Source organism: Podarcis muralis, chromosome 6, assembly GCF_964188315.1.
Source record: "Podarcis muralis chromosome 6, rPodMur119.hap1.1, whole genome shotgun sequence".
Lineage (NCBI taxonomy): Eukaryota > Metazoa > Chordata > Lepidosauria > Squamata > Lacertidae > Podarcis > Podarcis muralis.
In genome coordinates, this window is record NC_135660.1 from 28,353,453 (window position 1) to 28,367,453 (window position 14,001).

General features: G+C 41.9%; 1 protein-coding gene across 1 annotated transcript in view; it reads left to right on the top strand.

Annotated features, from left to right (window-relative positions):
* The window catches only part of DNER (delta/notch like EGF repeat containing), a 112,684-nt gene extending 109,335 nt beyond the window's left edge, over window positions 1-3,349 (top strand). Inside the window, exons 12-13 of the mRNA XM_028731156.2 lie at window positions 912-1,158; window positions 2,274-3,349. Of these exons, the coding sequence (XP_028586989.2) occupies window positions 912-1,158; window positions 2,274-2,385 (359 nt within the window). The 3' untranslated portion in view covers window positions 2,386-3,349. The remainder of the gene's footprint in view (window positions 1-911; window positions 1,159-2,273) is intronic.
* The last annotated feature ends 10,652 nt before the right edge of the window (window positions 3,350-14,001 follow it).

Consider the following 14,001-nt stretch of genomic DNA (forward strand, 5'->3'; position numbering starts at 1 on the left):
TCAGGGTTTTATTTGTATTTCAGAATTTGTTAGTGCCAAAGTGGTGGTGGCATAATTGCAAAAGAAAATAGATACTTTTCTTTGGCAAGGAAAGAATCCATGAGTATCCCAAGTGAGGCCTGGGTATTCCAGATATACGTTGTTACATTGAAACATTGGGAATAATTTAGCGCATGGTTTGATATAAAACAAAGCTATAGCAGGCCAATGGAAGAGCATTGTAAAGGCGAATATTAACTTTCAATGGATGCGTAAGGGAGTCAGGAAAAAAGTTATATGGGGGGGGGGGAGTGATTGCTATATAATTAACATCTGTTTGGAAACCTAGAACTGTTGTCAGCATGTTTTAACACCCAAAACACCTTCATTAGCTTTTGGAATAGAAGACAAAAGGTTTAACTTGGAGGGGTGGCTGAAATTTCCAACTGTGGAAGGAAAATAAGCTAGGAACCTCTCAAGATTGGCAGCAAATAGAAACGTTTGAGCATGTGAAATGCAGAATGAAGAAAGTGCCATCTTTCTTGATCAGTAAAGAATACAGGAAACACGTGGAGGCAGAGGCAGAAGGAACTTTTGAAAATGAAATCTTTTGTGGCCAGCAAGAAGGGGAGCTAACTTTCCTTCAGCTTCCCGTTCTGCCTCTGCTACCAGCGAGTTAAAAGAGGCAGGCACCTTGCTTCTATATCTCTGCAACTTTCTGTGTCTGCTCTGTCAGGAATAACCATTGGCAGTGGGAATCAAGTGTGGGATTAATGGTTGAAAGGATCTGTTTTGCAATAGTTTCACACCTTCTAACTTCAATCTTCATGCAACTCCATTAAAAGTACAAATATATATGGTGGGAGTGAATGTGCCATTACCCACTTACTGTACAATTCATCAACAATGTCCATTATATTCCTTGCTTTTAGATTTACAGTGGAAGTCTGGGCACATGGCAGAGAGCCTGACAAACATGCCACGGCACTCTCTCTACATAATAATTGGAGCCCTATGCGTTGCGTTTGTCCTGATGCTGATCATCCTAATTGTGGGGATTTGTCGCATCAGCCGGATTGAATATCAAGGCTCATCCAGGCCAGCGTACGAGGAATTCTACAATTGCAGGAGCATTGACAGTGAATTCAGCAGTGCTATTGCCTCCATCAGGCATGCCAGGTTGGTTTGGAGTAAAGGGGGAAATACAGCCCTGGTTGTAACCTAGAGATGTAATAAGCCATTGATTTCCAATCTGACCTGTGTTTATTGCATGCAGCACTGCTTCCGCTGTGCCAGTTTCCTTCCTTCCTTCCTTCCTTCCTTCCTTCCTTCCTTCCTTCCTTCCTTCCTTCCTTCCTTCCTTCCTTTCTGCAATGTAGGAACATAGGAGCTTAGCTGTATGTTGCCAGTTTATAGGAAGGTTACCAGATTTTTTTCAAATAATCCGGGGACACTTTTCAATTTCAAAGGATTTTGTATGGGGACTGATTTGTAAATCCGGGGACTGTCCCTGGGAAACGGGGACGTCTGGTAACCTTAGTTTATATAGTCAACAGTAGCCTAATAGCAAAACCTGTTCCTGGATTGTACCATATCAGACTGCAGATGGAGAGTTGTGCATTAGAATGGTCTCCCACAAAGAAGGATTGCCCCCCCCTATCCATAGGAAAATGCCTTACCAAGGAGCAGGCGAAGCTGAAACCTCATCTTTAATGCACCGTATTTTTCGCTCTATAAGACGCACAAGATGCACCTAGTATTTGGAGGAGGAAAACAAGAAAAAAAATATTTTTAATCTCAGAAGCCAGAACAGCAAGAGGGATCACTGCGCAGTGAAAGCAGCAATCCCTCTTGCTGTTCTGGCTTCTGGGTTAGCTGCGCAGCCTGCATTCGCTCCATAAGATGCACACACATTTCCCCTTACTTTTTAGGAGGGAAAAAGTGAGTCTTATTGAGCAAAAAATGTGGTGCTTTTTTTTGTATGCATAGGGACTATAAGAAGGGTATTCAGACATTCAGTAATTCCCAGTCCTACCTGTGACCAGAAGTGTTACCATCTAGGAAAAACGTCACCATCTGGTGGTTCTGTTGATTGCCTAAGTTTGCATTCTACCAGTTCACTAGATTTAGGTCCTTATTTCATGAATGCTTGGCACTTGACTACATATTTCAAATGAAGCTTGACGTCTCTTTGATATTCTCTTGGGACAGTGGGTTACTGCTACAAGTGTAAATGTTCAACCAATCTGCAATTCCACTAAATCCTTCTTTTCCTTTTTTTGCGGTGGGGTTAGGTTTGGAAAGAAATCTCGACCTGCGATGTATGATGCAACTCCAATTGCTTATGAAGACTACAGTCCTGACGACAAACCCTTGGTCACACTGATTAAAACAAAAGATTTGTAATCTACTTCAGGTCTTTTCTTCTTTTTTGGATTATTTTTCAAAAGGATGGGCTACCGAATTAATTCAAATATTTTTAAGACGAAGAAAGTGTAAGAAATTTAAAATGTTTAGCGGCTCCAGAATTTTCTGTAGATTATTTAAGAACAAGTTTTCTGCAGCTTTTAGTTGGGGAAAAATATTTTAAAACTGAATTTGTGAAGTTCATGGTTTTCCTTTTAATGTACTTTCAGCTTTAGAAAACTCTAATCTTAACAATAGTGTGTGCTTTTACCAAACTCAGATGATGAACCTCTGTGGTTATTTACAGACAGAATGCAATATGTTAAGCAATGACATAACAGTGCCAGCATTCTCAGTAGACTTAGGAAAAATGTAAAACTTGATATATCCATTACTGAAAAAAAATGAAGTCTAAAATGTTTGTGTTTGTGAAAAGGAATCTAGTAAAAAATATTATTCTTAAACTGAATGAATTAGCTTTCTCCCTGTTTTGTGCATGGATAACTAACCTATTTCTGCATTATGTTCCTGAAACTTTTGCTGAAACATTCTCTTGAGTTGATGTTTGTCATTTTTTGTAATAGTATTCAAGGTAAGCTTTGTAAAAACGATCAATTGAAGTGCCTATTAAGGCAAACAAAGGATTGATCCAGCTGCCTTTGAAGTGAGCGGATAATATAATTTCCATTGATTTCACAGTGTTCAGGATCAGGCCTTTATATTGGATCTATATTTTTCTTTAAAAAGTCAAGTTTTTTATAGTGCGAGTAAGCAAACCCTAATTTGAACTGTTTGTCTCTCAAATGTTGTTACTGTACAGTATTATTTTTGTTTCAATATTGTGCATTTCACATAGTGTATCTTATTTATACGTGTGCGTGTTTTTGTGGCTCTATTTGATTGCTGATGTGCTACAAAATTCTTGCTTATTTTGAAGAATATTGAATAAATGTGATCAATTCAAGGTGCAGCTGATCTTGTTTTGCCTTCAGCTGATGTTAAAGGATGGAGTTCTTTTAACCACTTTCGGAGGAGTGCCCTTGAATCTGAGCCATGACCATAATATAAACCTGCTGTGGCATTTCTAGAATCTGCAGTGCTTTATTTACACCCTTGGAGTGCTTTCACATGTGACACTAAGAACGCATTTGTATGGTGTTGATGCGGTTGGTGTGGCTTATTGTATGACAGCAGCCACATGACACAAATCCTATCTTCTCAAAGGCATTCATTACAGATGGACAACTATCATTTTCTGCCATAGTGTCTAGCTTTCCTCCTTGTACAGGATGCGCTGAACTGTGGGCATAGTTTTTTGTAAGGGCACCAATATATGTACCATTCGCCGTCTTCATATATTAAAAGTAGTTGGGCTCAGGTTTGTCATGGAAGACCTTGGGGGTAGCTGAAGGCTTGTTCCCACCCTCCTACTGCCTTTATTGCTTCAGATTTATACTTTCCTGCTCTCTGAAGGGGAAAACAAGCAGCATCAACAATGGCCACTTGATTAGATGAAACCTTCTCAGGGTGAACCGTGGGAATGCTAGGCAACAGCACTTTCTGCGGTGCACTTTCAGTCTGCTGAGGTTGAAAGAATGTGAAAGTGTTGGAATAGGAGGACCTGAGTTCAGAATCAAGTTCATGTGATGGCTTTCACCTAGTCATTGACTCTGTCTTCCAGAGCCTAGCTATATGTGACACTTAAAAAATACTATCACCACAGTTCAGTGCATCATGCACACCAGGGATAGTGATGGGAGTCCAACTCCCATCAGCCCCAGCCAGCATGGCCAATGGATAGGGATGATGTAGGGGGCTGGAGGTTCATTGCTTTTCAGGAAGGATTTTGAAACAAAACCAATCCATATTTCACCTAAAGTGAAAAATAAAGCTTACAGGAAATTAATATGGAAAAACAAGCAGCATTGGGCTTGTTCCCTGGTGCAAGAGACTTGGGGCTCATCCAGACTTCCTTTTGTGCCATATTTCTCGGCACAGCTCTGCTCTTTAACGCTCCATATCTGAACATTTATTCTTATTTTATTATTTTTGTCCTAGGGTTTTCCCTGCGAAAACCCATGTTATACCTCTGAATCAGAGCCAAGAACTATTGGGTTGTCTGCGGATAGCCATTTTCTCTGATTCGGCAGTAAAATTCAAGTTTTCCTGGAGAACGGACTCAGACATGGAGCTTTAAAGTGCGGATGGACCTGTCCCTGGAAAGTGTGGCACAAAAAAAGTCTGCATGAGCCTCCCTCTGGAAAGGGAGATGGGAAATATGTTGGGTTTAAGCAACTTTGCATGCCTCCAGTCAGCAGAGGGCAGGGTTGAGACTAATAGGGGGAAACACACTTTGTGTTTTCCTGCCAAAGCCCAAAGTTCCATCCCTACACCTTCATTCCCTTCGCCCTCTTCCCTCTCTCCTGCTTGAGGCAGCTATGAGAACTAGCTTAGAATCGGTTAGAATCCTTGTAGATATGAAGAAGCTCTTCATAATATCTTCATACATCTTCCTTTACCATGGAGACCAACTGTTTTTTTGTTTTACTCTTATAAATTATGCTAGCGGTGTGTGAATGAGACAGAAAGAGTGGCGGTGGGACTGGGTAACTCCAGGTAGCCCCAGCTTCCAAGCTTTTAATTCTGCTATGAATACCAAGAATCCTTATGTTAATCCTGCTGTTGCATTTCCATGTTTGAGAAGCTGAGCCGAGCAGCCACTCTGCTTCAAAAACAGAGCAGTGATTATTCTGTGGGAAAGCATCTTGTTCCTTTCTGACCTTGGACAGAGATGTTCTGAGACTTCCTTTTGATGAGCCCCAAAGCCATTCACAGCGATGCCATTTCATCCCCTTGGTTTGCTGAGCCTGAAAGCAACGTGTGGCTTCTGCTTTGTGTGTTTTTCTTTTCACAGCATGAACAGGATGCTTGATATCACAGCAGCCAAATAGCATGTGAATTCTGTAGCAGAACAAACAAGCCCTGAAATCCCACTCTCTGCCTTTCTTCTTCCTTGTTCTTTTCATATATGTTCCTCCAAAATATGTGAAGCATAGCCTTCGGGTTATCAAAGGACACCCACCCACACCCCTCATTGCGAAGACACAGGTGATCTAGTGCTGCACTGAATTTTCATAAAGTTCCATTTTCACTGCAAAAGTTGATGTAAAAATACTTACCGTTCCCCTTCTGCTCTTTTGTACTGTTGTTCCCCAGATTAAGGTATGGGAAGCCTTTGACCCTCCAGGACCCTCCAGATTTTGCTGAACTCCCATCAGGCCCCAGGAAGCATGGTCAGTAGCCAGGGATGATGGATGGGAGTTGTAGTTCAGTAACATCTGGAGGGCCACCAGTTTCCCGCTACTACTGTAAGCCTACATCTCCTTCAGTGCAATTTTTAAAAACAATAAATGGTTTCTATCTTGCATGATCTCAGCCAGGGCATTTGTGTTCAGTTGCTTTATTTTTCAAGTGGGTATGGCAAATTCCACTGCCATATTTGTTAGGAGATTCCTGTGAACAGAACAGTGGTTCTTTCCTTCCTTTTGAAAACATGCCGTCTCAGATGTTTTGTGCCACCCACAATGCTCTCTGGATACAGCATTTTGGGGGCAATCTGTACCAGCAACTGTTCCCTCGCAAGCAGGTGCAGAAATCTCTGCCAGTTCCAATCTGTTGTCAATACTCCAATGTGTAGTAATAACAAAAAGGGGGCATTCTGAGGGCACATTGGGAGAACCCTTGGATCTGCAGCCTCCCTATTCTGCCGTGCCACCAGAATGGAGGGAAATACGCAAGCACTGGAGCTGGCATTCTTATTTTCCTTCCGGCTTCCCAGCCCCCTTTCACCATGGGAAAAGGTGCCTGACTGGGAACAGGCTGTGTTTGCAGCACCACACAGCTGATCTGTAGATGTGTCGCTTCTGGTTCAGAGTCTCCATATCACAAGTACTTTGTGGGCGAGAGCTGCACAGTGACAATGGTTGCCTTGTTTTAGAATTCTCCGTAGCCATAGTTATGTCCTAAACTGACCTATGCCCTCATATGAATCTCACTGGTAGAACACACGTATTGCATACAGTAATTTTCAGGTTCACCCTCTGGCAACACCAGCAAGGGCTGGGAGAGGCCCCTGTCCAAAACTCAAGAGAGCCACTGCCAGTCGGTAGACAAAACTGCTGGAGAGGCCAGTGGTCTGGGTTGAAATAAATCAGTTTGCTATATTTCTAGATAATTCTGCCCCAAATTTGCAAACTGAACTGCCTAAGTTTAACAAAATATGTGAGTAACTTGCTATATTTATAAAGGTGGTTGTTGCAGGGCTGTCACTTGCTATATTTACAAAGGGCTGTCACTTAAAAACCAGATATTACAGCTGCTCGTTCTGACTGCTGATAGAATTATGACATTTCCCCCAAATGATTTAAAACCTAGCTGTTCAGCAGGCAATTCAGCATTCAAGATACAGACAAAGCTTAGGTGAAGATCATTGGCAGCCCTGCATCTTCTCTATTCAGTCGTTTCCCCATTCATTAATACTGCTGCCATATGCAATTCACATGGTGTTTATTAATCACTTAAATCAAGAGAGATAGCCAGGCTCAAGCTGTTTGCCCTTGAAATCTTTTCTCCTCTTCCAAAATGACTGGGAGCTTACTGTACTTATTCAAGAGTAAAAAAGTAAGGACCTAGGACCTTCGTAACTGACTGAGGGATTTATTAGTTGGTGTTTTTATTACATTGCCAGGGCTGAAGCCTAGAATTATAAACAGGTTGCAGAGCCAAGTCCTGAACCCATCACAAAGTGTGTGGGGGTATTATAGATGTATGTGTGCATTACACACACACAGAGAGAGAAACACATACACAATATTCAATTAAGGAACAAGATACCTTGTAAGGAGACAGTAGAGATAGAGGGAGGAAACCACCATTCTACCCATTAGTTAACTTCAATAAAAATGCCTGAGTTGTTGTTGTTTTGTTAACTTAATTGCCACTCTGAAACTAAGCAAAGAGGTGCCATTATGGGAAGAAGCAAGTGTACTACTTCTATTAATAAGATTGCCAAGTTCTTGCTCCAGGAAGGTACATTTACTCAGAGGCATCAGATGCAAAGCACCCTTCTGAAATGTGCCCTTCTTTTATTCTTTTATTTATTAAATCTGTATATCGCCCTTTGTCTGTAAATCTCAGGGCAGGTCACAACATAAAATTACAAGATAAAAACATAAAATATGCAATGGAAACAGCAACAACAACAACAACACCCCAATAAACCACCCTCCTCAATAACTGAAACCGTCTTTATATAGTTTGGCTATTCCTGTCTGTACACCAGCTGTGATGTGAGAAGGTTTGGAAAGATCAAAGTTAGGAAACTGAAATTAAATCAGTTGTGTCCTTCTAAAATAGCTTTTCACCTGTGCTGTTAATTTCTGCATCTGCTGCTGATGAACATGCCGCATACATTGTTAATTTAGTATAAATAATTACTCCTATAGTATTGCTTCTATTAAATTTCATATTTCTGCCTACCTGTGATTGAAACCATTAGTTTGCTGGAAAATAAATTATTACTTACTGGGATTGGATCTTCTCTTTCTGTGGAATGCCTGAGTCATGATTGTGTCGTCTTGTCTCTGCTGTTCAAGATAATCTCATTTCAGCCTGCCATTCACAGGTGGTCCTTAATGCTTTTTAAAACATATTGACAAGCCGTTCTGTTAATTGATGCAACCTACAAGTTGCCTTTCTATTAAAAAAAAGTACTAAAAATGAAACATGCATATTAAAACAATACAAATGGAAAGAATGAACAAGACAACTCTGAAGAAAATAGTGGAGAGAAAGAAACAGAGAACATCCATAGCAGCCATGAGGAATGTTCAGTTAAAATGCATTTCTGAAACTGTGTAAAGGAAACCTGCAAGACCTCTTTAGGAAGACGGCGCTGCAGCAACAGTGATTCCACTGAGAAGCTCTGCCCTTTCTTGAAAGTGGCTAGAACAAAGCCTCCTCAGCAAACATCAAAAATCAAGATGGGCCACGTCAAGGATGAAGAATTTGTGGCCTTCCAGATGTCGAACACAGCCAGCCTAGTCATTGGTCTTGGATTCTGGAAGTAGTACTCTCAACAACATCTGGAGTATCATAGGTTTCCCTGTTACTGGTCTACATTAAGTGAAATATTTCTGCAGCTATTCCGGGCTCAGTTTTTAAACTTTAATTATGAAATTATTGTGAGGTTTAATAAGGGTTTATATTTGGACAACTTTTCTGCTGTATTTTAAACTTTAAACTTGAGTACATTACTAGAAGGACAGATCATGAAGCTGAGGCTCCAATACTTTGGCCACCTCATGAGAAGAGAAGACTCCCTGGAAAAGACCCTGATGTTGGGAAAGATGGAGGGCACAAGGAGAAGGGGACGACAGAGGATGAGATGGTTGGATAGTGTTTTCGAGGTTACCAGCATGAATTTGACCAAACTGCGGGAGGCAGTGGAAGACAGGAGTGCCTGGCGTGCTCTGGTCCATGGGGTCACGAAGAGTCAGACACGACTAAATGACTAAACAACAACAACAGCACATTACTAGAAGCTGGACGATGTAGTTCATACTCACTCTCCTTTGCTTAGCATGCTTAATGAACGTGCCTGAACTGAGTAATTTGATATCTGTGAATTCTAAACCAAAATGACATGATCCACATGTTGTGATGCAGCTTATTGCAATATGCAATTAAAGGGGCAGACGGGGCTCATCAACCTGGGAAGGTAGCCCATTTAGGAGAAGGAAAACTCTGGCCATAAAACTCTGCTGCCTTGTGGGATATTTTCAGGAGAAGATAAGGCTAAGGAGTAAACCCTACACAAATCCAGAGTGGAGTCCCTAAGGTGATTGGATGTGCCTTGTATGCCTCCTTCCAGCAACTCCTGCTGCCAAGTTGGTGCTACATCAGTGAGGCCAAAGGGGAATCTCTCCATCTGGACAACCCAGGACCTTCATACACACTGCCCTGGCTTGCACACCATGGAAGGTCATTTGGTGCTGCTAGTGCCATGGTTTGGCTTCACCCCCAGAGGCACACTCCATTGTCTCAAGACAGACAGATGCCAACAACACAGATTAATGGGCAAATGAATCGGAATGGTGGCTAAAACATTCAAAACAGATGCAGGATGGAAAGAGAGACAGGTCAGAAACTCACTGATTTGCCCATCCTACTATAACCCTTGGTTATGCATAGGTTGGGGCTAATGGTTAGTACCAAGTGGAATATCTCAAAGTACTCTTTAGGAATCGGAGGCATTACTAAGGCAGCCAAGCCTGTGTGCCTTTTGACACAGCCATCTGTATGCCACCAACATTTATAACACATGGCAGCTTTTCAACTTTGTTGCCTTCCTTCTGTCATCTGCAGGATTCAGCCAGCAGCAAGCACGAATCATGTTGCAGAATCATAACCTCTTAAGACTTGCCCCCAGATGGTGTAGTATCCCCAGTGCTATTTGTCTTCAGCTGTCTTTATTTACACACACGCACACACAGATATATTTTTAGAACTGGAATGATTTAAGCATGTACATGCAAGGTCCTGATTACTCTACCTTGTGGGCTGCATGCCGTGAAATAAATCTGGCACAAACAATTGAAAACATCTTACAAATTAGGGACACAACTCTGAGGCTACAGTAGGCTGACTTTCTGGTTTCTTCTCGTTCGGTATTCTATATTTAAATTGTTAGAGCACTGAAATCGTGGTGGTTAGCAAATATGTCTTAGCCTTTCACATCTTAGCTTTCCTACCAAACAAGATAAATGAATTATTAGAGAAAGATAAAGCTTGGATGAGATGTTTTCAAAGGCGACAATAACTGTGCTGTTTATCAGCTTTGCCTTCACCATTCAAAAGCATCTGTTTAATTTTCACACACAGAATACTTAATGCATGCACTGAGATGACACACCCCTGATGTTTTGAAGGCTTTTGTTTGTTTGTTTTTCTTTTTGGCATGTGCAGGATTTAAATTTTGTGATGAGCTAGTTGTTGATTGAGCTTTCAATCAAAATGTCTTCCAGCAGCTCGCTGCAGCTAAATTACTTGCACTGAGAACTCCACGTCATTTATTTTGGAAAGGTTTCCTTAGAAATAGCCCCCATAAATAGTGCATCATTTTGAAGGCTTTGCAATTTCTTGCCGCAAATTAGAAAAGGTGCAAACTATTAAAGTGTCAAAGATTAAGCGCAAAATTATTTTGCATCAAGCAAACAACTTCTATATACAACTGACTCTGAGGACCCTTCCAGCTGCCCTTTTTATTCTACATTCACAATTATTTGTGTTCATGATGCCAAAGGATGGTGATACGCGATTCCACTTTCAATACTATTTGTGTCTGCAAAAGTTTGGGAGAAGTCACACCGCTTCATTTCCAATCAGTGCCTATCCTGCTGAAATCCCATAACTTGTTTATAGCACAAAACGTTTGCTTTTGTCCCACTTTTGTTGCACTAAAGCCCCTCCAGAATACAGTAGTAGCATTAAAGAAGCATCACATAACAAACTAAAACAGAATCAAATAATATGCACTTGTCTATTTTTCATGCTTTGAAAGGAAATAGTTTGATAATTTCCATGTTCCCAGATTTTGTATCTACTGTTGACTCAGGTACATGCTGGACATTGCCCCTAGAGTGAGTCTCTATCTCAGCACTGTGTTAATACTCATTTGCTTTACTTACACAATCCTGGGTTCTCCCCCTCCCCCACACCAGCAAAGGACAGAGATCATTTGACATTTTGTAAATGCAGATTGGGATCCTTCACAAGCATGAAGATAAACAGAATATCAAACATGCAAAATTTTGTGTGTTTATTTAATCACTGCCACAGCGCTCTCTCTCTCTCTCTCTCTCTCTCTCTCTCTCTCTCTCTGTGTGTGTGTGTACGTGCATCAACTTCTATGACATTTGTTCCTAAGTGTGAATAGGACTACAACCTTAATTGGCTTATTTTGCATCTCTGGTCAGCTTTCAAATTCACGCTTCTGAAGGATACTTCACAGGGAAAGATAGAAATTAGTAGGCCCTGTGGCATTCCTGAATAAAACAGGATTCCAGCTGAATGGATACTTGAAACATAAACTCTTTTGGCACAAAGATGGGTCACTGAGGGATACCTGGTTGCCGTAGCAACTCAGCCTATGATCATGGGAAATAAGAGAGCACAAGGGTTCTGTGAGTTATATTCCACAGCCCTAATGTAAGTGCTGTACAAACTACACAGAAGGCTGAGGGTCTCTAGGTGTTTTGAGAGGTGCACCTCTGCTTCCGTTTCACAAGTCCTTAGCAATGTGTTCTTCATGCATGAGAAAGCTACTTTTCCATTTTAAGGACTCTGACCCAATTTAAACAGTACACTCATCATCACCATCATTTATCTGCATGCTGTCTTTCCATACTAAGCTATGCTCAAGATGGCTCACAACACTGAAATGTCTTACATTTTTCACCAGTAGTTGTGGGACATAATGAAATTTCACCCATTCAATTTACTACACTCAATGGACTAGAAATAAAACAAATACATACTGTTCCCCTGAATTTCAGAGTGAAACGGATTCAAAAGTGTGACTTAATGACAGCTACACAGAGGTATAGTCACCTCTAGACAGTCCCGCGGAGATAGCCCTTCCAGATTTACATGACAAGTTTTTCTCCCATTTTCACTCCTGACAAAATGCAGTCATTATCAGCGGCATCCTTAGGATTTTATTTTCCATCCAGTGGAAATAGAGTTGATATTCCTGGTAATTTGGTCAATAAAGGACCAATCAAATGCTGTCAAACTCCAGCATAAAAATTACAAAACAAAAGAATGCCTTCTATAGATTCTACCTACTTTTGAGGAAAGGGGGGGGCAGCATATCTGCTACAAAACATCTGGGAGGGAAGAACATTGAATGTGGCCAGAGTTCAAGCTCTGTACAATAGAGTTCAAGCTCTGTGCAACAACATGCAGATTTCAGAAGGAAGTAGCTAACTGGAAAGGATCGTTGTAGAAGGCAGCTGGAACTCAGTTTTGGCACGTTCTAAGAGAACAAGACACGGGTGGCGCTGTGGGTAAAAGCCTCAGCGCCTAGGGCTTGCCGATCGAAAGGTCGGCGGTTCGAATCCCCGCGGTGGGGTGCGCTCCCGTTGCTCGGTCCCTGCGCCTGCCAACCTAGCAGTTCGAAAGCACTCCCGGGTGCAAGTAGATAAATAGGGACCGCTTACCAGCGGGAAGGTAAACGGCGTTTCCGTGTGCAGCTCTGGCTCGCCAGAGCAGCAATGTCACGCTGGCCATGTGACCCGGAAGTGTCTCCAGACAGCGCTGGCCCCCGGCCTCTTGAGTGAGATGGGCGCACAACCCCAGAGTCTGTCAAGACTGGCCCGTACGGGCAGGGGTACCTTTACCTTTACCTTTAAGAGAACAAGAAGGGACACGGGTGGTGCTGTGAGTTAAACCACAGAGCCTAGGAATTGCCGATCAGAAGGTCAGCGGTTCGGCCACGACTGGACCTAATGGTCAGGGGTCCCTTTACCTTTTTTAAGAGAACAAGAAACATGTTCAGGGCAAGTTCCAGTACCTTTCCCCCCCTAGAAAAAGAGCACTGGTAGAAGATACTGAAGAAGCAAGATGAACAAGTTGCACGTGAACAACCCAGAATAACTTGAAAAGAGAAGTTTAAAGTTCTTTGCTTTACCAGGGTAGTTGCATTAACATGTCCCATTCAAAGAAAACGAAAATATGATGTCTAATATAGGCAGCTTTTGGGTAACAAGCTTTGTCCCAACAATGCAATAAATGTGTTCACAGCCCTGTTTCCAATTTGAACATAAAGCTCTTTAGTAATGGCTGCCAACCAAGCTCTTATCTCAAAAGGGCACTGCCCCATTTCCAAGAATAGAGCTGCGTCAGGAGCCCATCCTGGGATCTGCAGAAGGGCTTTGTTTGAACCAATTGAAATAGCAGCTCCATAAAGAAACTGGGAAGTTATCCTAGCATTTAAAAAGTTTAATAGCTCCAGAGATCTACTGACCCCCCTTTGGTGTAAAAAAAAAAAGAAAAAAAGAGGGAGCACAGCATAAGCAAACTGCTTAGCTTGAGATTTCTGGGAAGCAAAAAATCTGTGATGTAGAGTATAGAAGCTTTTAACATGTTCCAAAAGCACACTTCAAAAGCACAAAGATACATAACATAACAAACCATAACTCCCCTCATACCCAACCCAGTTTTAAGTCTGTAGCTTGCTTAATTAGCCCAAGGCCTGGGTGAAGAGGAATGCTTTCACCTGGCACCTAAATATATGTAATGACGAGTGGCACTGTGGTCTAAACCACTGAGCCTCTTGGGCTTGCCGATCAGAAGGTTGGCGGTTCAAATCCCCGCGAAGGGGTGAGCTCCCATTGCTCTGTCCTAGCTCCTACCTACCTAGCAGTTTGAAAACACACCAGTGCAAGTAGATAAATGGGTAATCTATAGAAGGCACTCTGGTTTCCGTCATGGTGTTCTGTTGCACCAGAAGCAGTTTAGTCCTGCTTGCCACATAACCTGGAAAGCTGTCAGTGG